Source organism: Antedon bifida, chromosome 8 (genome assembly GCF_963402885.1).
Source record: "Antedon bifida chromosome 8, ecAntBifi1.1, whole genome shotgun sequence".
Lineage (NCBI taxonomy): Eukaryota > Metazoa > Echinodermata > Crinoidea > Comatulida > Antedonidae > Antedon > Antedon bifida.
In genome coordinates, this window is record NC_136233.1 from 11,197,090 (window position 1) to 11,223,458 (window position 26,369).

Sequence of the window (26,369 nt, forward strand, 5' to 3'; positions counted from 1 at the left end):
TTTACTAACTGTTAACTTGTGTAAAAAAGTGACGGTGCCAAATTTAGCTAAATGGTTACTCGCTCCTTTTCATTCAATCATAACAACTTTGCTGGCTATGACGGGTACATTAATGTCATATTTTGTTTGTATAAACACCCTAGTTATCAATATAGAATGTATATAAGAGGGTACTACCATTGCTTGTGCTAAAGCTCTATCGACACTATCAAACTAGTTTGACAAAACTAGTGCCCACCCAAATATGGTAGTATATGATATCATCGTGTCCACTGTATATGGGCATATCACATTTTTTTGTCACAAGTTTGATAGTGTAGACCTGAGTAGACAGAGCTTATGGTTTGGCATCTTTGGCCCGAGTTCTATTGCTGTTAAGTATACTGTATTACCCATATAATCTTAAAGGGTAGCTCCGAGTTAAATAAAAAATAACATTGATATAAGAATAACCCATTTATTTTATTGATATTAACGGTGAAGAATTATGAAACGATTATCGTGAAATAAGTCTTTTTTTTTGTTAATGTTGAAATTTGCAAAGGTTTATATTTTATGATAAATAATATACATTGTAGTCATACCTGAGGAATTTTTAACATCAGATCCTGAAATTTTTTTGACACAAAACATGCAATTGTAATAATTGCTGGATTATGAAAATGATAAAAAAGGGTGTCAACTTTTTCTTCCACCACAATGACCTGTGCAGCGATATTCAATTTTAAAATAATTTCTATGATTAATTTAGCAATTCTGAAAATCTCGCCAAAACTAGGAGTGATATTTTATGTAAATTGGCACCGTCACGCACCCGATATATAATTACAAGTACATACATAATTAGGCTGTGTTTTTTACTTAATATGTCATACTTGTACATCGTTATTTTAATTACCAACTTATACACAAGGTTGTCATACATGTTACGTGTACAACCATGTAATGGAAAATAAACAGAAACACTGCTTAGAAAAAATGTTGCTAGCTTGTGATTTTTTATTTTTAAACATACAGTATATACATTTTTATTATTATTTATACAATTTATTTCATACAAGGCATACATACGCTATCAGTTCGCTAGCCATGTACAAGTCCGAAATTCTGCAATAATTTAAATCCGCTGACCAAAATGTGTTACAGTTCGAAACAAAATTACTATCGTGATTGACTGATTAGAATTAAACTAAGTCTGCGCATGCACAACATTTTTTATAAACATTATAAAATTAACATAAATGATTGAATAAAAGTTATATATATTAGGTGTATATATTATTTACTGTATGTATTTTATTGTTAATTTATATATATATATATATGGGAATGTTTCAAATTCCCCGCGTTCTTTAATAGGAAACCAGTTTCTGCGATTTGATTGGACAATTGATCTTAACCTTTGAGGTCAATTTGAACGGTCTCTTCGATTGCCGACGCTACAGAAGTCGGAGTATCTCGGCTGGTTGTGTCCTTTAAATCGTCTTTCATCTGGTCCATAAGGGCTTAAAATACAAATTTTTGAGATGTGGAAGTTAGCCCCAAAGTTTATACTGCTTCTATTGCTGGTTTTGCCCGCCTCTATTCTTTTGGTAAAAAATGGTAAGCTTTTAAATATATATTTCTTTCGTGTGGATTTCACCGGTACCGTATTGCTCAAAAGTGCTACGTGTACAACAGGTACTCTCTGCTGGCTGGCATTCTTGTATGATGTGTGACGACCCAGGCTAGGCATATACCAACATACAACATATTCATAATGTTGTGTGTTGAAGGTGAAATTTAACTAAATACTGTAAGCATTTATACTGGCTTTTGCTGAACTGGAAGCAAACATGAGTTTAACTCCTAACTTTTTAAGCCCAATTCAATTGATCGTATGGCGACGTATGGAAACGTGGACATGTTATGTTCATCGTCCACGTAGGCTAGTCGTATAGGCTATGAACATTATAATTGATCCTAGGCCTAGCTTATTATTATTAATGATTATGTTATCTGAGTAAAACATTTACTAACCAATTAGGCCTATATTAATATATAAAGTACTGCAATAGGCCCTTTTTTCAGTGATTGATTAATAATATAAAAATTTGTTAATGTTTTTTGTCCAGATATTTTAGACTAGTTTCAGTTAATTTTTAATTTGACTTAGCCTAAGCCTATATCATAATATCCAAATTAACATCCTCGAATGCAATAAAAATGTAGAAAATCACAACTTCCAAATTTGTTTTCTATTCCACATACTGTAGAAAAGGCTTCAATTCATTAATTAAAATTTACACAACAGTGGGTAAAAATAGACGTTGCATAACAATTATTTGGTAATCAAATTATTTCCGATTGGAATACAATAATAAAGATATCATTCTGCAATAACAGTGGAATTTTTAAAAGAAAATTGAGGGCCATTCCTCAAAGGCTACAGGGCCTATGTACGAAGAACCAAGTAAAAAGGAATATGTAACAGTGTAGAGTAATTTAAAAATAGTGCAAATCTTTATGTAGTTTATGTATGTTAATTAACCCTTTTTACAGGCAAGACTGCTTCTCTAGTGGCTGGAGCGCAGGAAGATGACAGAGTAGAAGATATTATTGAAGGAGAAGATGAAGACGCTCAGGTTGAAGATGAAGGGGAAGGAGAAGAGGCCGATGAAGATGCGGCGCCTGCAGAAACTGATGTAACGGAAGAAGAGGAGGAGGATGAAGAGAAGTTAAAACCATCTCCAGATGCTGACGTTTCATATCTGTTCACAAAATGGTCTGAACAAGGTATGTATCATTACCTCTAGTACAGTAGTCTCAATGAAGCTTCCTATAGTTTATATTTTATTTCAGAATACCTTTTTGATTAAAACACACTTCACTGGTCTTCTAAATATGACCTTTTTATACCAAATTCTGCTGTCACTTTAAATCTCCTAGGTTGAGCTAAATGCATTACCCATTATTCTGTAATTATTCAACAAAATGTTATCTATGTCAATGCGTTTCCATATCTGCATGTTTCAGTTTTGTAGGCTTATTGTTCTCTATACAAAAAGCTGAATAAGTATAGTTACTGTATATCCTGGTAAACACAATGGTAAAATTGAATTTGTTGGTTTAACAAAAAATGAAAAGATTACATTGTTATTATACTATAGTACTACAACAAATTCTTTCATTTCTGGACACAATTTGCTCTAGCCCATGGATAAAATTGTGCTCGACACCACAGTCGCTTATTTTAAGGCCTTGTTCCACTTAGCCTAATTTCAACACAGCCCTGTTATCAAATCTAGATACCTGGAATTATTTACTTTTTCCAACCCACACTTAATGTTTTTACACCCTCACCATTGGACTTTACTAGCTACACCAGTTATTTTAAATCACCCAATTTGAACCATAAGGCTGACTTCCTTCACCCACCCTGTTCCTTTTTTTTAATCAGACTTTTTATATTTACGTTAACAGAGATTCCAGTAAACAAGCCTATACAGCTTCTCATTGGGTTCAACAACAAAGGAAACACAAACTTCATTGTTGACACAGTTCAAGCTTCATTGAGATACCCACAAGAGTTCAACTACCATATTCATAATGTAAGCTCAATAATGAAAACAAAAATAGACCAATGTCTGGTTCTGAATATTGGTTGAAGAAACTTTATTCTAGTACAGTAGAACCCCTTCTTTGGTACACCCCTAGTAAGGGGACCTGTTCCAGATTAATAAAGTGGAATATATGTTTTATAACACCCAAGATATCCCTATTAAAGGGAAATGTTTCTGTATCCCAAAAGTGTCCACTTAGGCAGTTCTACTGTAGTAAAACTGATTACAGCCCATCATTTAAGCTCTTACAGCACTACACTAGCCTATCTGCTAAGGGTGCTAACATGTGTCTATTGTCCAATGATGTTAATTAGGCATTTGGACTGAGTCAGCTCTGTCACCTGGCATGGTCCAATCCGTGTTGGTTGAGGTCTATTAGTTGATGGAGTATTTCCATTGCTGGTGGATCTCCTCTGATGCTGCTTGGTTTGTTCTGTATAGAACTCGTGACTTGTGATTTTGCAGACATGATTTCAAATCAGTATCTGAGGACATTAAATGTTTGTTGCCACTGTTATGTTGGCTGGTAATTAGAGATCAAGATTGTTTTTGTCTCATCCCATGAACTATATGTTAATCTCTTTTTAAAAAACATTTTTTTTGGACTGAATGATTAAAGCTAGTCTTCCGAATTCAAATCAATTTACTCTTTATTCATTACCATCAAATATAAAGAAAACAGAATTAGAAAAAAGAGTCGATAAAGAGATGATGAAAGGGAAACAAATAAAAACTCTAAATTTTTATTTATTGAAATATTGAAATATATATTTATACTGGGTAACCTCTTCAGTCAAAGACTGGTCTCCCAGAGGGCCCAGTTGGTGATCAGTGGCTGTGATGTACTAATACACCGGGGTAACCCCCTACTCGTCTCGAAAGATGTTCTTTAAAGTGCACACGAGCTAGATGTGTACACTGGGCCTACGGTTTATAGTCCTTATCCGAGAAGACTCGTTCTACCACCAGAACCATGGAGTGAGTGAGCCTCGAACCCCTGCCGATGTTATGGCTACGTAATTACGGTTCCACTGTCTTAACCGCTCGGCCACTCACTCACTAAATGAGCTTGATGATAGTGTACCCTTAAAATTATGAGGAAACTGACATATAATAGTCAACCAGTAAATATAACACTTCTTTTGAAGCATGGTTCAGACTAGGACACAACAGAAGGAAGTAAGTGCTACACAAGTAATTTGATGTCATAATTGGTTGTTACGTGTGTTGCATCCTAGTGGGAACCAAGCTTTAGCCATTTTACCAATTGTTAAACTCTTTTATATTGAATTTTGCATTATGTTCCAGAGTATAATTGTTTCTTGCTTTCATTTATTTAGTTTTCAACAATTGCCTATTACACTGTCATTGAACCCGGTAAAGAAGCCACGCTTGAGTATCAGTTTCAGGTCAACGAGGTGTTCGCTTCACGACCTTTTGGATTCGTAGTAGAACTCTTTTACAAAGACGCAGTAAGTAGTTGCACATGCTTCTAAAAATCTATTTCCTAAGTAATTTTTAATTCGGAGATCTGTATTTTATGTCTAAATTTTTAATTGTTATATTGTAAATGTGCAAAGCACAAGATCAATATGGGAAAGCGCTATATAAGCAATAATAATTACTGCCAATTTGTGAATTTTGTGTTCATAAATAAACAAATATTCCACACTTTCTTACAGGAAAATAACTTATTCTTTGATGCTATTTTTAATGAAACTGTAACAATGATTGAAATTGATGAAGGCCTAGATACCGAGACGTAAGTGTGTATTTATTATTGCTCTAAGTAATATTGGAAAATGTTTAATTGCCATTATGACCAGTTATTTGGTTATGGACACTTGGTTTCAACCAGGATTAGTACTAAATTGTTGATTATGGCTGTAGCGCATGGTAAACTACAGGAAAATCTTTGAAAGCTAGGATAATAGGCACATATTGTAATCTTACTTTAAAAATTGTTAATTTTTATTCATTACCTTTGCAGATTTTTCATGTACGTGTTTCTTGCAGCGCTTATCATTCTTATTCTCTTCGGCCTTCAGCAACTAATTGCTTCGTTTGGTGTAAGTATTTCCCCAAGTCAATAAAAGAGATTAGTGTAGACTTTCTCTCCTGTATCAATTGACTTATTAGAGCATAATGTGGTAACAAAAATGTGACCTAGGGATAGAAAGGACAAAAAAAGTATATAACTTTATTACAAAAATAATTATTGTGTGTGAGTGGAACGGAGAAATATTTTCAAAAGTTGAAAGATGGATTGGACTATTGAATGGGGCGTCGTCACTTCCATCTTAAAGCAAATGAAATAAATATATAAATTTGGCTACGAAGTAGAGCCTTTATGGATGGTGCAAACTAAAGCTTGGTTTGGTCTCGATTGTTTTCAGGAGCACCAGCACGTTCGATCTCTTTTTAAATGAAGGTCTGGATTATGCATGGTAGAGGAAATGGAATAATTCTTTGATAATAACCACAAACACGTTTTTGTTTTTTTTAGAAGAAGCGCAAGGCACCATCTAAACCAGTAGAAATGGGCACACAGAACCATGACGATGTTGATATGGACTGGATCCCAAAGGAAGCACTCATACAAAGTAAGTACTATTTTGAGAGATAATATTGAGGGTACTCTTTTTGAAATTGAGTAGAGATGTATCTACTATGAGATAAGTGGACAATTACCATGGTACTTGCTTGCTAAGCTGAATTCATGATTGGGGTTGTGTAGGGTCAAATAGATGATGTCAAATAAAATTTGGAACATATAATATAGCATTTTAATGCTAATTTCATGATGTGCATAACTTTATTAACAACTTACCACTACTATTTTTTATTTTCTCTTTATTTAGAAAAGACCCCTTCCCCCCGCAAGTCTCCACGTCGCCGCACCAAACGCAGCACTGGCTCCGGCGACGAGTGAACTTCCATGTATGGTCTAAGCCTCCTGATCAATGGGTGGAGACAAGCAAACCGAAGGAGGGGAAAGTCAACATTAGCAATTTTACAGTGGATTTCAGTGCTATCCTAGTGAAGTTTCTCAAGTGCGTATGGCGTCGTAAAAGGAAACCTACGCAGTTTATTTTATAGATACTATAAATTAGATAGCCACTTACTAAATCTACTTAATATCTGTATTTTTTTTCCTTTCATTTCCTTATTTTTTTGGTCTTTATTTTATTCCAGTAGAACCCCTCCTTTAGGAGACACTTTCCTTTGAAATGTATGGTAACAATAGGGCCAACCTATTGAGGGGACACCCACACTCTGTTGAGTCCTGTACGTGTCCCCTTAATAGGGGTTCTACTGTTCATGTGTTTCATCAGTTCTAGTACTCGATTTAATCATGTGACTATTTGATTAATTCTTTCTTTGCCATTTTTTTCAAAAAAATTTAATGAACTTAAGTATGGTACTTTTAATAGTACTGTTTGCATATGACAAATTAATGTTTGCATATTAGTAATTAAAAAAAAAAAATTAATTTGATTGTTTCAAAGGGTAATTTCTAATTAGTTAAAATGTATTTTATTGTCAAGTGTTAAGAAATTTAAATATTGCAATTAAATACTAATTGACTAACGAAAATAAATGCCATATTTAACCATAATATTTTTGGCAGTGGTCTATTCATGCACTAAGGGCCCGTTTACGAACAGCAAGTATCCGGATAACTTGTCATCTTTTGGGGTCATTAATCATGCCATAATGACCCTTAATGGCTTTTTTGAGTACTACCACCTCAGTTATCCGGACCAACCTCAGCCCGGCAAATTTGGAGGGTTGGCTTGTCCTCAGTGGAGTTGAAGGCGACCTTGCTGGATTAAACAATGTATTTTATGAGATAATCATGCAAATCAGGCTGAAAATAAGGCCATGAGTAGCCGGATAACTAGAAGTCTGTAAACAGTAGGGAGAGTTTTGATTTAGCCTTGTCAGGGGAGACCTCTGGCATATCCAGATACTTTAAATGTTCATAAACACAACCTAAGGGTGTGATGTGTAATTTTAGATACCTGCGCTATGCGAAATGGATTAGACGGTTCTTGTCGGCTGCCTGCGTGTGCAAATTTTTCCCTGCATCAAAAAAATCATCTTTTTTAAAGAAACGAGGCCTTATACATGGCTGCAGTCTCGTGCTCAAGTTAGTGTTTACCGACCGACATAGTGAGCTGTAGAGACTAAAAATACTTTAGGGTGATTGATGGTTAAAATGAAAAACTAAATATCCAGGACTAACCTAGCTAGGTTGCCACATACAATTGAGAGGTGCTTATGAGAACCATGTACAGTAATATATTTTCCCTGGCCTAAAGGGCCTTTCACACCTGCTCCAACGCAGGCATAGCAAATGCAATCAATCGCGATTTTCTGCAATCTGTTTACTCCATATGACGCGTCATGAAAACGAAAACTTGCTGATGCTGTATGTACACGCAATCTGATGCAAACTGAAGCAGGACTGTAGCAGGTGTGACAGACCTTTTATACAAGTTCGTTATTATACTGCTGGTCTAGCGTTAAATTAATTGATGAGAAGTTAAAAGTACTATTTAAAATAGTTTAACTATCCTGTATTATATCAAATTGATTGTTTGCAATATTTACATATTAAAAGTTGGTGAATAATATGTAAAAAAACAAAACAGGAAATGAAAAATGTGTAAAACAATTGGACAATATATACTCATGTTTGAGGGAAGCAGAACCAGTAATATGTATTAGAATGGATGCAGACAAGTTTATTAATTGAAAAAGGAGTCCGTAATGAGTCCTTTTCTAAGAACCCTGTTTAGGTAATTCTCGTCATGAAAACGAAAACTTGCTGATGCTGTATGTACACGCAATCTGATGCAAACTGAAGCAGGACTGTAGCAGGTGTGACGGACCTTTTATACAAGTTCGTGAAAATTATACTGCTGGTCTAGCGTTAAATTAATTGATGAGAAGTTAAAAGTACTATTTAAAATAGTTTAACTATCCTGTATTATATCAAATTGATTGTTGGCAATATTTACAGTTACATATTAAAAGTTGGTGAATAATATGTAAAAAAACAAAACGGGAAATGAAAAATGTGTAAAACAATTGGACAATATATACTCATGTTTGAGGGAAGCAGAACCAGTAATATGTATTAGAATGGATGCAGACAAGTTTAATAATTGAAAATGGAGTCTGTAATGAGTCCTTTTCTAAGAACCCTGTTTATGTAATTCTCTACCTTTGCAAGGAAACTTTTCTAGGAGTAACTTCGTACTTGAATATGATAATTTGCAATAACTGTATCTTGACTAATCTGAATAAACTGAACAACTGTAATTTGTGTTGTAAATACAGTACTGTAGTTGTTTTTGTCTCAAGTTTTAATCGGCATGGGTATAAAATTACCCTACAATACCATGATAGTCAGCCTTTTTTTGTCTAGTAACTATTTCGTCTGTTTGGTCTCTTGAAGAAATGTTATTGGTCCAATGTTATTAATGGAAATAATAATTAAGAAAATAAATGCTAAAAGAAATACATAAACGCTATAGGTCAATGTTAAAGTACTGTTTAAAATTTATTAAAATTCAAAACAAAAATTACAATATAGAGATATTGTTGAACATTGCATTATGCATATGAATGCTATTTACAACCAAGAACCTCATAGTTCTGTAAAGATTGGCTTTTAATGGCAGTAGTCTACAGTATATGCTAAATCTATTAAATTGTAATAGTAATGTAACGGATGGGTGGAGTCTTTCATAATATCAATTTTTCTAAGATACACTTCTCCTAAATTAGTTAGATCAATATTGTAGGTAGGGCACACCACTAGTGTTATATCGAAACGAGAACAAGTTGGTAGAGATCATTAGAGTCATCGATTATGGCTTTTCATTAGTTTTTCTTTGACAACAAATAAATTTATCCACCCTCTCATAAAATGGACAATTCCCTAATATTAATTGCCATATTGCATGCATTATGGAATTAATCGATGAATATTTTTACTGGCATATCGCGACCCTGGAAAAATAATAGTTTAATATTTTTATTGCAGTAATAATTGGCATTTAGTAAAAAGAACAACAAAATTCACCACGTAAACAAATGCACGTGAGGTAATCGTGTGACGTGGCCTCAATTATCTCGCTTGATTTAACAAATGTGGATTAATCCATTTCTGGGTGTGGTAAAGGGAAACGCTTGGGTTTTCATTTTTTCATTACGTGATATTTAACATAAATATTTATATTGTTGTAAGCAAAATGTTTTATATAACTTTGTTTTTTTACTATGACAATTTTTTTATTTAATTATTACGTATAAATAGACGTAGTATGTCCATATTACTTTATAATTTACCTATTCTCAAAATGGTTAAACTGATGAATATTCAGTACAGAAATGGGACAGTCCCGTGGATTGGTTAATCAACCAATTCATTTGAATATAATAGATGTGTGTTATGATTGGCTGTACATAACGTCATATTTGTAGGGGAGTTCAGCAAAACGTCAACAAACCAGATAAAAAAAAGTAGGCTTGCACTTAAAAAATTTAATAATGGCGTCGCAGCCAGCTGTTTCTTCGGTTGAAATCGTCCAAGAAGTTCCAAATTCCAGCGTAGAAGATGACACAAACGTTGACCTAGGAGAACCAGTAAAGAAAAGGTGTAAAGTTGATGATCCTACGCCATTAAATGAAGAGCAACTTGAACAGAGGTTGAATGGAATTCTCTGCTGTTCGGTCTGCTTAGATCTGCCCACAGCCGTCGTTTACCAAGTGAGTTGTTGGGTGTAGGCTAGGCTGCAGATCGTGATACCTATAATAACGTGTCAGGTTTCTTTCTTATTTGACTTGGTATTTTCATGATTGTAAATAAGACTAAATATTACATGTAAACATTACATGGATATAATATAACATAATATATTTATAATGCGAGAATAATATTTTTATTTTACTAAATAATTTACTAGTTATTAATATTAGAGGCATATTTTAAGTCGGAGTTGAATGAATGGAAGATTTTCTCATACATATATACACGGGATGTGGTTTTGTGGGGAGGTTACATTTAATGCTTTAATTCCTCAAAACAAAGGAAAATATATCCAATTGTTTTTTGGATGTGGGATGTTACTCAATTGATTTGAAGTTGATTGTACAGTTTTTTTATACACATTACAACAAAAAAATAAAAAAGTTTTTATTTTGCAATACATACATATTTGCAAATATGTATGTATTGCAAAATAAAAACCTAGTCAGTTCTCACAACACTAAACAACCGCTTGTCTGGAAAAATATAGGCTTACAGTAGCAAAAATTCTTTTCCATGATAATGTGTGACAGACCATTTTATAGATGGGTTCTTAAGCTGCTTCCACATCACAGCCAGATTTGGTCTTGCACCCTGAGAAAATAAAAATTGTGAATGATGCAATTGTATGACACACCCTTTGCATTCCAGTCATTTTTGTGTTCTTAATAAACATCCCACACACAATTTTATGAAAGAAAATATTGCAGTTATAAAAGGACGTCCTTGATGTATGTTTCAACATTTTGAAATCAAGCCTATTCAAATACCTCTCCCCCACCCATCCCCCAAAAAAACGTGCCAGTTCAAAATAATGGGAGGTTTTCTAGTTGCAAAATATCAACTGGAAATTGCTCTCCATTGACCAAACCAAAGTTGACCTTTATTGATGCTTTTGAACTTGGAACAGATCCAAATATGCTAATAGGGATGATTCCATTTTTAGACTGGGGTCACTGAGGTGATAACTTCCAGGCATTCAGATATTACACACTGTAATACACTACGTTAATTTTATCTTAATTTTATTCTTGTATTAATTTATCCAAACTGATCAATGTTTTATCACCTATAAGTGCCAGACAATTTAGAGTAAAGCATATGATTGGCTATTGAAAGCTTAGCCTGCTTATTTCTGTGCGGGAGTGACAATGGGTTGCTACTGCAAGACTTGGTTTTGCAACTAGCAGACTTCATTCACATTTTTAACAACGATTAATATTCATTGCTAGATATGTCCATGAATGATGTATTTAAAATAGGCTTACACGCAAAAAAAAATCAATATAATGGTGAACATCAAGGAGAATATATTTAAAGATGACAATCGAGTCCATTCAGATATCATTTCGTTCGATATGACTACGAACATCGGGGCGCAACACAAGGACATACTGTAAGCACAAAAGTTATTTAACCAATCACATCCTAGTGGGAACGAAATGCCATACATATTCAGAACACCCCATTTACAATTTGGGCCAGCCCTGGGTTGCCAATCAGTAAGTGTAAACGCTCCATAAAGTTAGGCCAGCCCTGGGCCGGATGCAGATCTGGACCACCTCTCGAGTAGGTCAAGGAGCAGGTTTTACGTTTAGGCCCGCTTATGCAGTGAACTGTGACCAATGGCTTGAGAAAATTAAGTAAATGAATCTTTAGGGAAAGGAAAGCAAGTGTAATCATGCTGGATCGGGCCCAAATGAATAATTGTGACCCAATCCTGGGCCGATCTAGGACCAATTATAATATAAATGGGGTTTAAGAAGTTGCATCTGAAAATAGAAAAACATCTGATCACGGAATGACTTTTAAATAATTAAAAATGTTGTTTACTTTCCATCATGCTTGTTGGATTGAAAAACAAATATTCCGACTTAAATTATTAAGAGTTAGAGTATATTTCAGCTGTTATGTTTTAACACCAATCTGTGCATAGCTAATGAGACTGACATAGCATTATGGTTCAATTGGCAATTTGAACAAACTGTGAAACTTGTCAGCAACCAAGTGTGTAGTACAATTTATGCTACAGTTAACTGTTAAGTGCATTGTTGCATTTAAAATAAAGATAGGTTATATTAAAATATATATATTGTTTGAGGGTTAGAATAACAATTTTTTGCTGAAGTGTTCATTTCAATCTACTGTAGAGACCAGTATGGAAGTTAAATAGTAGGCATAGGCCTAAACTCGCTTCATGAAAATTCAGGCTTGTGCTGCAATTTTTTTTTGCAAAAAAATTGTTTGCTACCGAATTCAACAACTTACTGTTCTTAGTACCTTTGCTAGTGTAGGTTCTAGACAAAGTTGTGACTTAACATTAGTAAAAAGGTAAGTATTTTGGCGTTTCATATGTATACTACTTGAGCAGACAAAAATTGAAATGCAGACTATAACATAAAAAAGACTTAATACAGACTTGATGTCTATACCTTTGCTTGAATTGAAATTGTTGTCGTGTTTTAGAGGTTATACTGTAGATTTCACATTTGGTCATTTACATAATAGCTTTAAAAAATGTGTTTCTTTTTCCTTGACAGTGCATCAACGGGCATTTAATGTGTGCAGGCTGTTTCACACATCTACTGGCAGATGCACGGTTGAAAGATGAGACGGCCTCTTGTCCAAACTGCAGATGCGAAATCAACAAAAACCTGTGCAGCCGCAATCTAGCTGTCGAGAAGGCCATCGGTGAACTGCCAACAGATTGCCAATACTGTATGCGGAGCATTCCCAAAAACATGCTTGAACGACACGAGAAGCATGTGTGCATGGACAGGTAAATTTCTACATTTTATACAATTTTTAACATTTTATTTTGTTCATTCAATTTATGCTATCGATTGGTGTGATGTGACACTATGTGATTTGTTAATGCGGGATGTTAAATTTCTCAAAATTTTAAAATAAATGAGGATTAAATTTAATTGAAATTCCTTGTTGTCGCGTAAGAATTTGCGAGATTAGCATTGTGTTCAGTGATGTGTGACTGTAAATGGTCGAGTGAACATGTACCATGTTAAATTGAAAGAAACATAATTGACCAATTTTGAATCGATTTTAAAATTAAGTTGGTCTTTCTAATCGGGGGCGGATCATGGATATTGGAAAGAGGGGCGCAATACTGAACACTATGACATCCTCTGCCATTTTTTTACTTCAACAACTATGCATCTATTTGGAACAAAGTTTATAATCAATCATTGAAATGTGTATTCGATCATTTACAATGTGTGAGTGGAGTGTATGTCCTGTAACAGATTTATTGACAAGCGTAAACCTGGGGCCGGTATAAATTCATTCGATTCTGGATTTAAAAGACGCAGCAAGGAGGAGAGCATGCTGGAATCGGGAACAATGTGGAGTGGAGATGTCGTGCAAAACATTACAGGACTTCCTAGAAGGGACATGCTATGCCTAATGTAAATTTTGCTCGATTTAAACTTAATAATCTAAATACAACATTTCTATTGCTGTTGTAGGTTTAGAATTTAAAATTTATAACAAAATAAACATGATTTAAAACAACATAAATTACATTCTTTTTTTATTTGGTTATTGCATATTTGATTCTCAGAAAGAAATTCATCCATTCAATTCTTCATATCAGTAGACAAAAGACTGCTACCACAGAATTTATATTAAATCTAATTATTAAAAGAAAAATTTCATTAGAAATGTGTTATTCTTACTCTACATCCTCAAACAATTAAAAAGATCTACAAAATATAAATGGCATTTACTAGTCAACTTCCAGTGGCTTAACGCAGGGGAAAAAATCCCATGGTTTAGCATTCCTTCAATGCTGGGTAGTTGCATTGGGCTGCTCATGTACTGGGGCCCCTTAAGCTCTGAGGACCTGTGGGTTTAGCCGGTGAATGCCATTAATATGCTTCACAGTTACTACAACATTTTTAGTGAGTAGAACAAATGATTCACTGTCACTAGGTGTGATGCTTACTTTGCTATTTTAGAGAGATGGAGAATCTCAGTATCACTAGGGAGCTTCAATTTGTGCGACAACCAAGGACTGACGACCAACCTAGGTCATGTCAATTGATGTGTTGCCGGTCGTCGTCTGCACCTAGAAATAATCAAACGTGTGTTGAGGTGTGAGGAGTGAGGGCACATCTCAATATTCCCGCATCCGCAAAATGAACCAACATGACGTAGTTTGGTCGCCAGTTGTTGCAAATCGCTAGACAAGATTTACATTTAGTACACAAAAAAAAATGCCAACAAAGTCACCACACTAGATAGCTTGCAAAGCTCTTATTCTACATAACTTAAATTGATCAGTACATATGGTAATTATTGCTATTCAGAATTTAAATTAATCATTATGCTTAGTTTTTACTTAGGATACAACGCAAGGACGTAAGCGCAAGCAAGTTAACCAATGACAATTGACAGTTCTAATAATCCACCGCTTGTGATTGGTCAAGTTACTTACATTGCGCTTACATCCTTGTGTTTCGTCCTAGCGGGAACCAATCATTTGCAAGAATCCAAAATACTTGCAGTGAAGACCTGTTGCATTTAACAAGTATGCTGCGCTCAACCCTAACATTTCTGCATGTGTTTTGAAAGAAGTTTTAATACTTTTGCTGATGGAATTTAAGAAATTCTGAATAGGAATATTACATTAGAGCAAATTCTAAACCTACGAAGCTTGAAATCTATCAAAATTTTAATAAAATCAAAGGCAGCATGAACCCTCCGGCAGGCCTGGAAAGCACTCGGATGCATCGCGTGATTACCTACTGTTGTTTTGCTTTTGCAGTGAACGGTTTACTCTTCGAGTGTGCAGAAAAATTTAGCTTTATAGGTAAGTATTTTTCAACCACAGCGTGTGAATTCATCAAAGATGTCTTCCGAGGAGGTTAGTATGCTAGTTAAGAGCCTGTTAGAGGGATTAGTTAGGCTAGGACTACTAACCACCATTTCAAACCAACAGGGCCTGCTGAAGATCACACCATTGCGTTGCAACTTTCTAACTCTATAGCTTTACTCCATCACTCTGATTTAGAATGACTAAATGTCAATATCACCGGATCGGCTGCACCTGGCAGGGCATCTTTCACAAGCTAGCCAATCATGAAGAGGGGTGTAGTCACCTCAAGAAAACTGGGGTTGAGGTGCTGAAAGCTCTGGAGGACATTGATCGTCAGGCAAATGAGGAGATGCGGATGCTTAGGAGTATATTCGATCTGCTGTCATTCGAGAAGATCACTTATCATGGTAAGGTTTGCTAGCCTACTGTAAGTAAGTCTAGCTCTGTAAGTGTTTTTTTTTTGCTTTCAATTATCAATTTTAAATTTCCATCATTAGACAATCAACACACATGAATATTTTACATTACAAATAATATTCTTATTAGTCCATTAAAATCAGGTTAATCTAACATCATTTTATCTACTATATGGATTAAGTCAATGGAAATTTTACAAATGCAGTCAACCATTTTATACAAAATTTTACCAATTCATTCTTTCATTCATCAAACTTCAAACAAAATAGAAATCTTGGTTCCTATTTACTCCCTCTCTATTTCAATTATTCATTCAAAGTTGTAAATTTCACATCAAATATAATAATAATACATACATTTTTTTTTTATTATTCATCAATATCTAGTCTAGGAAACATTCCCTTTAAAATTCAACTATTTGCATAATCTCACAGTATTTTTTTTGGCAGTCAGTGCCTTGGCAAGTTCTGCTTTACATGAAGGACTCTCAGGTCACTAGTCAATTTAACCATGGTGGTTCCTCCATGATTTTTAACTATCTAATCTTATTTTCAAATTACAATCTTATCGACCTTACACATTTGATTTGAATTAACAAAATTAACTCTCTTTTGTTTGTTCTTTGATAACCTTACTTACTAAATAAAAAAACATTGTAAATTTTATTTTTTCAATAAACGCAATTCAAGTATATTTATTCTCTTGTAAATTCATAACTGATGAAGTACAATCAATAATGAATTGATTAAATTAATATGCAAAATCTAAAAATTGTGAAAGGCAGTCCCATAAACCTAGGCAATCTAACAACACTGAGCTCGCCTTGCTAAGATAGGAACTCGTAACAGTTCTTTGATCTTATGTCTGGCTGTGACAAATACCAACAGCACTGTCTTATGTACACATTCTCAGCGGCATGCAGTGTCTGTAGTGTTAAGGAGTGTGAAACTGCTCATGTCGCAGCCACAGATAAATCCTGTTGTTAGATTGTGTTGCATAAACTCACTCTCCTGAAAGTTGGTTAAATTCAGTACAATGTCAGTCCTACATTTTTATCGAATGTTTAGCATTTTGCTGACAGCAAGGTAATAAGAATACAAAAACTAAACGATTTCAAGGAATCTACACTGGGAAATCTCCAAAAATGCAGTATCCAAGATTCAAGCAATTGTATTGGTCCACAAAATGGAAATTCTCTTTTATTGGCATAATTGTAACAGATAAATAAATAAATAAAGATATGATTCTTTTTATTTTTGTTATTACCCTACATGCCAATTTTGTACCATCGCCATTTCTAAAAGAAAATGTTTTGTTCACAATATTCTAATTTCTCATTCATAATTAAACATGGATAAGAGCCAAAAGCAATTTAACTGTAATGTTGGCCGGATATGTTTGCCATTTTCAGTCTACCTAAATCGCCAGGGGTTAGACGAAGGTTAAAACTATTTCCTGCAGTAACTAAATGTTTGAAGGAAGGAAAATAGCATAAAAGTTCTAGAAAAAATGTGTTTTTTTTTCTTTTACCAGGAAGTGTCAAATTCCTTCAGTATAATTCAAGATTGTCAACTAAATTTAAATCAAATAAAGCATTAAAAATGATTTCTTTGACAATGTTAATGAATGAAGATACGCAAGATAATCCTTATAATATGAACAAAATAAAAAGTCAATGTTTGGAGAGTCAACATTTCATTCCTCCAATATCAAACATATGTACAGTATGCAAAAATATTATATTATTATTAATAGACCATATAGATTTTTTTTACAATGTAATAAAAAATCAATTTTACACAATATCTTTTTTTAATGTAAATTTGAAAACAATAATTACAATACGTTATATAAGTATACAGAAATAACATTTGCATTGTACAATATAATTTCTAAAAAATACATTATGCATCAATTGACAATTCTATTGTTATTTCAAATGTTATCCCGTCATGGGATTATGAATGCTCGTCAATCTAGAATTACCTTTTTCAGATCTTCAGATGAAACCGTATCGCACCGATGACTTTATTACAAGGCTGTACTACGAAACCGGAAGATTCTCTGCCCTCGGTCAGCAATGGGTCATCAAGGCCCGCATCAACGATGACCAACGCAACCCCACGATGATGTGGGAACGCAAAATAAGCTACCAGCTTGTTTTGAAAAGCAAGATAAGCAATAACTCCATAGATGTCCATTTTGTGGTGTTAAAGGGACCTTTCGGGAATGCCAAAATCAAACCGTTAATTTACCGTTTTGACTTCAACAGCGATAAATCGGAATGCCCGTATAATTACCTCCCTCTACCGGACTCAAATGAATGTAATAAACTATTATCCTCTAAGACTATAAATTTCCGGGTAATAATGTTTCAAGTCCCAAAATAAGATAGTAGTGTATTCAATTATAGAGTAAATATTTTAGGAAGAGTATTTATAATAAATAAAATAGATGTTATACCTATTTGGTAATTTTAATGATGGAATCTAAAATAAGGCCACAGTAGTAGCATATTATACTTCCCTATATTTTTTATACTAATAAAATTTAAACATAACATAATTTTAATTGTAAGTGCTACATGGAACAATTATTCTACGGCAGTATTATGAAACTTTCATGACTCAATACCACTCCCTCGATCCCCACCAAAAAAAAAAAATTGACTTTTACACTAGGACAATAACGATCGATAACAAAAATAAATGGGCATTTTTCCTACATAAAACAAAAATCTAAAAATGTTCATCCTAGAACAATTGGATAACCATCTATTCTGCCTTTGATGAAAATAATAATTTCCAATCAAAAGACTTCGTGATTAGTAAGAGCAATAATATACATTACCTTTTTATTGTTCTTATTGATCATGACGTGATTTGATTGGAGTTTTAAAAATATTTTTATCAAAGACAGCATAAATGGAACTCTATCCTATAGTTCTAGAATGAAAACTGTTTAGATTTCTTTTGTTTTATGTTATATAAATATGTACAGTATGTAAAAGTATGTTTATCTATTTATTGTCTATCGTTATCGTCCTAGTGTAAATGAACCTTAACACTAATCTCTTAGTTTGGCAGCATGCACATGCTTTTAAACTGTATTGAATTTGGTTGCGATGTAATATGCATTCAAAAGCTCCCGATTGTTAAGGTCACTGATAATTTCTTTTAATATATTGAAGCACTATATGTATAGTTTACTGCAATATAGCATAACTTATTGCTGTTCCATACCTTAGCCCGAGGCTTTCAAAAGTAGGTTTCAGTTGTATTGGGATGATTGTCTTGTTTTGGAAATAGTAATTGATGGCCAATTGCCTTAAGTTGATTAACAAATTTTATATGATTTCTTATTTTTAAATAACTTCTTTAGCATCTTAAAGTAACACTTTACCTCATAAATGTCTGGTGGTCCCGTCAGTAGTGATTTTTTAAAAGATATTTAAAATCGTGCATGGGTGCAATAATTGATTGAATGTATTTTTTAGCTATAGTCGCTATTTTGTCTAGATGTTTTTAACTATCATGTGCGGTGATGTCAGAACCTACAGGCTAAACAATCTCAGAAAAAGAAATTGGAATTTAGAGTAGGCAGGCTTATTTTCTCAAAAATATCATTTAGAATAAGTTACCAAACTACATCGTTTCTCACAATGCACCTTATTAAAGAATTTCCAGTTTGTCATGCAGTGAACAATTGATACTTGAAATAACATTTAGTTTTATATGTAAAAATATTCGGTATCACCGAATTAATAAGTTGAAATAATGTTGTTTTTAATTACTTAGTGTCTAAAGCAAATTGTGATGAGGAAACTTAGGCCCTGCTTGAAATTTGCAGTTGTTCCTTGGACTTGGCATTATATCTGTTTCAAAGACCTCAAAAGCTCCTCAATCTAGGCTGCTATTTCATACCTAGGCAATTTCAGATTTTTGCTTCTAATTTTTATTTTTGTCCGTCCAGATTGTTTAGCTCTGTAGTTAAGGGGTTGTCCTTAGTAGTAGATTTGATGAGTGCTTTTAATGGATGCTCAAAGGCCTATGCATTTTATTAGGAAGTGATTAAATATTTTGAAGCTTTATGCACTATATTATACCGTACTATTATTTTAATACAAGCTAGTGTATTGTACATAAGGTTTTGGTCTATACAGTGGCGTAATGCTAGGCTGATCATGCTCTGGGGCCCCTGTGTTTTAGCCACTGAGTCTATCAATTATTATCATCTATATCTTTTATTATAAATAGTTATTACAGTAAGCCTACCATATAATTATTTTTTGTTGGACCAAACTCTTCAAACTTTGCTTCAACTTGATGTAATTACAACTTCAAGTCACATTATTTGGACACCTTCTCTCACATCCCTAACTTCCAATTAATTAACAAATTAAATTTTTCAAATGTGAAATTTTCATTTTATTCTACAAGAAGCCTATGTCTTTTCTTTATTCCTATTCTTTGTATTTCTGTGGTAATTTGATACATCTTCCCTGTTTTTTTAGCATGGTAAGTACCAGTATCTTTCCCCTTCCTGTACCTATCCAGTACCTTATCCTACCCATACCCTATCCGACCCGTACCCTATCCTAGCTGTACCACTCCCTATCAGTGCGTGGCGAAATGCATGAAAGTATCTGTTTTTATTTACTATGTAAGTACCTACAGTAGTGTGTTTACCTATTATGAATTGATAAGTTTAAGTAATTATTTTAAATATTTATTTTTATCCATCCTTTTTACTTATAATTTCTGCTTAAGTTATATATGTAAAATATAATAGTTTATGTATTTTTAAGTTAATTTCAATAATATATTAATTATATGTTCAGTATTGAATTTATTTATAAGTTTTACTTTTTGGTAATCAACCTTTGTACTATTGGATTAAGTTGGGTGGCGAACCATGTTAAAAACCTAGAAGTTTTGACCTATGTTTCTCAAACATATTAGAAGTTGCTCTGCGTTCTCGGTTATTTCTGTCAAACATAGACCAACTGATTAGAATTGGTGTGTATGCTGTTAATGATCCTCTTGTCAAAAACATGTTTTATATAGGTAATGATAATCAGAACATTTAAGAGTGTTATACTACTTCAGTCAGGTAACACATTCTGGCCTATACATCCAGCTAGTCTACTATCCCTAAAGCTTAGTTCCCACTAGAACGCAACACAAGGATGTAAGCGCAGAGCAAGTAATCTGACCAATCATGACGCGATGAATCATCCAATGCGTGGGTCAAATTACTTAATTACATTGAGCTGCTTATGTCCTTGCGTTGCATCCTAGTGGCAACCAAGCCCTGTTAATGCAATAATCATTGTGTTTTGCATGTTGAACTTATATGCTGTTTGGACACTTTACTGGTCTAATTACACAGAATCCAATGTTTAGCTTACACCCTGACAGTTTCTACAGTAGAACTCCTATTAAGGTGGACACCTTCAGGATCTAACAAACGTTCCCCTTAAATTTCCCCTTAAATAGAATTTCTTTTTAACAATCCAATAATGAGATAAAACTAAAATTGATTTGATTCTACAAATCACTGATAGATAAACATTTAAATGTAAATTTGTCTCAAATGTGGGGTTTTCCCATGATAGGGGTTTTCCTAAATAGAGGTTTTTCCAAATTATGGGGTTTTCCAAGATATGGGTTTTTCCAAAATAGGGGTTCTATTGTATTAAAGTAGATGCCATTGTAAACCATGAAACAGAGTAATCTTGCTCTAAAGTTGTTTGCGTTTAAAAAAGCATTTTTTGTTTGAATTACCAAGACCCCATTTTATTTAGAGCATCAGTCCCAATTACTTTTACGTTTCTAAATAAATGTTCAAACCAGCAGGCAAAACAAAGGTAGGCATTGATGAGGTGAAACAAAAAAAATGATGTTTTGTTAGGTTGTAGTAATATTCTGAACAATTGCAATAAATGCACAAGTTGTATTACCACATATTTTTTTGTTTTTTTTAAATGATAATGGTTCTGTTTTTATAGTATTTAAATAAATTAAATAAATTTTAAATAAATGGCCTTGATGTCGAGGAGTGCTTAAGTATCTGGCCCATATTGTATAAAAATAAATGATAACTATTCTCTCTTGCAATGTATGGACATTTTTTGCAAGGAAAAATTCATTCATTCATAATTATTGAGCATTGTTTAAAAAAAAATTCTGAAAATAAGATTCGAACATGGAACCTCTCGCCTTTTGGTAAATTTTTGTTATGATTTGAAACCACTAATAAAAAACATGCAATGATAATATCAAAGGAAAAAATGCAAAAATGTCACTTATTCAAGAAGAATTGTAGAATCATACACTTGAATTTTATGTAAAAAAATTAAGGATAACAAATTGCAATAGTTTCACGTTCCTTCTCTCATCAAATGTGCAGCCAAATCGTGATCGTCAAGCATTCTAGGGTGTGTGAATGGCGACTGAACTGTTTTAATTCCAGACGCAAAATTAACAATTTAAGAAATTTGGCCTTGCACTTGGTGTTTAAATTGAGCAGAGGAAAAGTGCATTTTAGCAGAAGCCAGACAAGGAAACGTAAAACCATTTTAATTGGGAAGCCAAGAATGATCTAATTTTGTCATTTTAGGGATCACAAATTTCTTCAAAATTCTTCTGCAGTAGGCACAGTTTCACTGCAATAACTTGTTGCAATGTAGGCCTAGAAGTATATCTCGGTCAGTCTGTCATTGCAATAAACTGTAATTAAAATCTTGCTAAATAATCGCATTAAAAGATAAAATATGAACATTTCTTCTCCCAAATATCCAAATATTTGAATTACCCAAAATGCAATGCGATCCAACAGTCAAACGTCCAAGAAACTAAAGCTGTCAATCAAATAACATTTATTTAGTGCACAGCAATAACCGGTTAGTGGCGTAACACCATATTTTTTACCTCCATGGTAACACCGAATCAATTGTGTGTTTTTAATCATTATTTTCAGGCTGCCATTTAACCGGTTATTCAAAATTTGTCCTGTCTCTGCTGCCAAGAAATTGGGGTTAAATTACTCACATAGTTATTTTTCATAGCAGAAACAGGACCTTAGGAAATGAAAAATTATTTTTGGAGAATCGGTTTGACGATGACCTAGAAATTGTGAGTACTGTAGTATTTTAAACAAAAATAATTAATATTACAAAACTAATGCCAACTTAAAATGAAGTGGCTTTTTGGATAAACCCACACTGTGCCCACTCAATACTAAGTTGCGGGAAATTACTTGTTCCTGTTGCTGTCACTTGTCAGTATGCTAATCAGATCAGGGTGTGTTCACCGAGACTACTCACAATTATTTTACAGGTAGGTTTAAAGCCTAGTTTACTGTAGTAAACTTTTCCAAACGTTTGTTGTCATTGCAAATGTTTTGCTCTTCCTTGTTCTTTCATTTGCAAACTCTGCAAACTTTGCTACTGTAAATCAGTTGACAAACTTTTACAAATAAAAAGAAAAATAGTTTGAGTCTACACCAGCAAAACTTTAGTTAATTTGCAAACTCAAATTTGGTAAAGTATTCTTGTGTAAGTAGACTAGGCTAAGCCATACGTCGGATCAGCTTTTGTCAAGGGTGTGCACTGGCTATTTGCAGACTAGTATAGATTAGTCTAATGTCAATGCCACCAGAGGAGCAGACGCTTGCTATCAGTATCTTTGAAATACAGTAGTCAAATTGGAGTTTTTTCCCCCGAACACTTTAAGTAGAATTCTCCCTTGGAAAATATTTTAAACAGCCTTCTCTGTGCTCTATTTAAATGAATGTAAATACATAAATTTATATTTAATTACAAATGATGCCCTCAATAGAGTCATGTAAAGTACAAGAAAGGTATGGCAATGATTCATAGATTTATTTTCAAAAGGTCATGTTATTTTCAAAATAATTTGTATACAAGGTCATAACACTAAAACCTAATTAAATGATGGTATTACAAAATAAAGATTCATTATATAATAACAATAATATGTATAGGAAAGGACACGTAATGAAAAACCCAAAAGCAGCATCATCTTGGCCCTTGGGGGAGAAGAATGTACAAAAGTGTAACATTGTTTGCACTATATTTAAAATACATTGATCAACAGTAATTACACAATATAATTTATTTATTATTAAATTATGAATAAATAGGTAAAGTATGGCTAACCAATGAATTTATGAATATTATGAACAGCTGCGAAGTACATGATGTCATCATATGTTAATTTGTATAGTAACTAGGTAGGGCCTACAATTTATAACCTGAAGAGAACAGATTAATCTCACTTGTTTGGTTTCTTTTATCAATGCCATTTTTCCGTCAAATCATTAGGCATACTGCTATTTCTACAATATTCTAGCAGCCTGTTTGGTGAGGGAATCCAGGAAGACATTGGTTAGGGAGATTGTTCCACCTTAAAACATTCAATTGCGTCATTTAGGCCTACAGTATTAATCTGGCATTTCTCCATAAGTCTGAGTTATCAATATGAGCCTTGGTATCAAGAGTTTTCATATTGATAAGCTTTCATCAATGTCATTGTTCCAAAAGCAAAGATATAATGAAACCAATTCACACGTTTCACTTGTAAAATATCACCGTCTGTTCCAACTAGGCCTGAAATCACGTAAAGCAACGTTCCTAAAATTGCAAATGGATTCTTTAAATAGAGACTACCGAGTAAAAAGGACACAACCGCCGAGGTCATAACGACTTCTGTTGCCGTTTCTGCAACTTGTTCGTTTGTGAGATTTGCAATCCGCACGATAGTGATGGTTATTGCCGATACCAGATGAATTGTTCCGATGGTAGGAAGATTATTTGAATAATAAAATCCAGTTGCCAGAAGGCTCATTCCTAATCCTTTTGACACCCATGTGAAGAGATCATGAAAGTAGATAAGGCTCCTACCAGGGTGGCTTAGTCCAAATCTGAAGATGCCCAAAGATGAGGCTGCAGCAACCAGCAGCAATCCAGCTGAGGCATATTTATTACTTTGAGCTAGTGCTAATGCTGGACCTACAGCAGACAGGGTGACAACCAAATCAGATACTGCGACACTAGTTTCAGAAGTCATTGTTCTGCTCTCTAAAAAAGATTATTAATATTAATATATTAATAATTATTAGTTATTGGCGGGTGAAATACCCACAAAACAGTCATGTATGTTAGGAAGCCAGCATTATTCAGCCCTGGCCAGGAGCGGAACATTTAATAGCCTAGCCTAACTACTAGGCCTAGGCTAACTACTAGTAGTACAGAGAGGAACTAAAAAAATAGATATCAAAAAGTACTGTCCGAATGAGATCCACATCTATAAGTAGTGTATAGTGACATGATGAAATAGTCCAGGCTTAGCTACCGCCTAGCTAGGCTAGATCGATCATTAATTCAAATCTAGGCCTGGTGTTGGTGGGCAGGGCCGGCCGGCCTAGCTGGGACCGGCCTAGCCTAGCTAGCTAGGCCTAGTAGTAGTAGTAGGGCATATAATAGCTAGCCTAATAGGCCTAACTGTAGTAGTGTAAGACCGGTACTAACAGTATCTCACATATACCTTGCCGTAATAATATAGTACAATTCTATCTAGGCCTAGGTGTTGGTAGCATTTAGCAACTTGGTAATGAAATATACGGTATTAATTATTATTATTTATATTATAATAATAAAACTGATGCGACGTACGTTTCTTTTCTTGTTGTTATTGCACGCATGAATGCGTGCCAAGCGCAACAGAAATAGAGGGCAGTATACACATTTCTTTTTCTGGTAATTTGTGTACAGAATTGTTGCATTGTTCAATGTTTTGCATCAAAACTGAGAGGCTGTATTTTACATTAATACAGTTTATTTTTAGTTTGTTGACTGTAAAAACTAGCAAAGATCAGTGACTGTACAACATCATCTACGCTTTGATAATAAATTGCATGCTGCCACCTGTTTTTTCCCACTCCTCCCACTTGTGTGTATCAGTATTTCAGTATTTATTGGTACTCACTTTCGAATCAGTGGCACACACCTTTCGGTGGTGCGTCCATACAAATATAAACAACAACATATAAAAGGTAAATGATGATAAAACTTACATAATTAACTTACATTGGAAAAAAAAACAAAAAAAAAAAAAACAAAAAAACAAAACAAAAACAAATTTACAGTAGTAATTGCACACTTGAGTAGATACTTAAAAAAAAAATTGTATTACGAGCAAATCAATAAATCGATGCAATAGGTCAGTAGTAAATACACATTAGGGCCATACACATTAGTGTAGTCATGCATAACAAATGTGTATTTATTAACTGGTATGTCAAAAAATAAAAACAACGTTGGTTTGCAGCAGAGATGTGTCATTGTTATAACTAAACTGAACTGTAGTTGGTTTCTTTCTGACCGGTTACTTTAGGGAGAAGGTAAATTGTACAATGATATTTTCTATTTGTGATTACAACTACTAATACTATATCATATATGAGACATTTTATCGAATTATAGTACTTAAAATGCTTCACTCATAAATAAGCATATTGTGGCATGAGTGGTGAGTGTGAGAGTACTGTACACACATTTGTATTAGTTGGTTTTATATATTATATGTATTTGTTGTGGTATACTAGATGTCTGTGAAGTTGGTTACTAGTTCCTAGTTCCTTATTCAAATTCAATTAAGGGACAGTCACA

At 33.8% G+C, this 26,369-nt stretch overlaps 3 protein-coding genes across 5 annotated transcripts; 2 read left to right on the forward strand and 1 right to left on the reverse strand.

The window, feature by feature from the left end:
* Nucleotides 1-1,413: 1,413 nt before the first annotated feature.
* LOC144851105 (translocon-associated protein subunit alpha-like) lies at nt 1,414-7,248 on the forward strand. The gene is made up of 8 exons (XM_078708636.1): nt 1,414-1,602; nt 2,542-2,775; nt 3,463-3,590; nt 4,943-5,074; nt 5,285-5,364; nt 5,593-5,671; nt 6,109-6,205; nt 6,464-7,248. Exons 1-8 carry the CDS (start codon nt 1,527-1,529, stop codon nt 6,532-6,534), a joined length of 897 nt encoding a protein of 298 aa, XP_078564762.1. The 5' UTR covers nt 1,414-1,526; the 3' UTR covers nt 6,535-7,248.
* Nucleotides 7,249-10,127: 2,879 nt separating this feature from the next.
* Nucleotides 10,128-19,802, forward strand: LOC144851102 (zinc finger TRAF-type-containing protein 1-B-like). Its single transcript, XM_078708631.1, has 4 exons — nt 10,128-10,385; nt 12,966-13,204; nt 15,455-15,666; nt 17,672-19,802. Exons 1-4 carry the CDS (start codon nt 10,167-10,169, stop codon nt 18,064-18,066), a joined length of 1,065 nt encoding a protein of 354 aa, XP_078564757.1. The 5' UTR covers nt 10,128-10,166; the 3' UTR covers nt 18,067-19,802.
* A 3,740-nt stretch (nt 19,803-23,542) lies between these two features.
* LOC144850099 (uncharacterized) lies at nt 23,543-25,505 on the reverse strand. Of its 3 annotated transcripts, none has more exons than XM_078707296.1 (2): nt 25,374-25,505; nt 23,543-24,779 (listed from the first exon to the last, which is right to left on the reverse strand). In XM_078707296.1, the coding sequence occupies exon 2, from the start codon at nt 24,766-24,768 to the stop codon at nt 24,193-24,195; it is 576 nt and encodes a 191-aa protein (XP_078563422.1). In that variant the 5' UTR covers nt 24,769-24,779; nt 25,374-25,505; the 3' UTR covers nt 23,543-24,192. The 3 variants fall into 3 exon arrangements, with proteins under 3 accessions (XP_078563422.1, XP_078563421.1, XP_078563420.1); XM_078707295.1 differs by having other exon boundaries at nt 25,246-25,385; XM_078707294.1 differs by lacking the exon at nt 25,374-25,505 and adding an exon at nt 25,230-25,347.
* Between the last annotated feature and the right edge of the window lie 864 nt (nt 25,506-26,369).

Bases quoted from the DNA above. Each gene is read 5' to 3' on its own strand.
- LOC144851102 (XM_078708631.1), top strand. From the start codon at position 10,167: ATGGCGTCGCAGCCAGCTGTTTCTTCGGTTGAAATCGTCCAAGAAGTT. The intron at 10,386-12,965 runs GTGAGTTGTTGG...TTTCCTTGACAG, and splicing joins CCACAGCCGTCGTTTACCAA to TGCATCAACGGGCATTTAAT. The intron at 15,667-17,671 runs GTAAGGTTTGCT...TACCTTTTTCAG, and splicing joins CGAGAAGATCACTTATCATG to ATCTTCAGATGAAACCGTAT.
- LOC144851105 (XM_078708636.1), top strand. From the start codon at position 1,527: ATGTGGAAGTTAGCCCCAAAGTTTATACTGCTTCTATTGCTGGTTTTG. The intron at 3,591-4,942 runs GTAAGCTCAATA...TCATTTATTTAG, and splicing joins TCAACTACCATATTCATAAT to TTTTCAACAATTGCCTATTA. The intron at 5,365-5,592 runs GTAAGTGTGTAT...TTACCTTTGCAG, and splicing joins GAAGGCCTAGATACCGAGAC to ATTTTTCATGTACGTGTTTC.
- LOC144850099 (XM_078707296.1), bottom strand. From the start codon at position 24,768: ATGACTTCTGAAACTAGTGTCGCAGTATCTGATTTGGTTGTCACCCTG.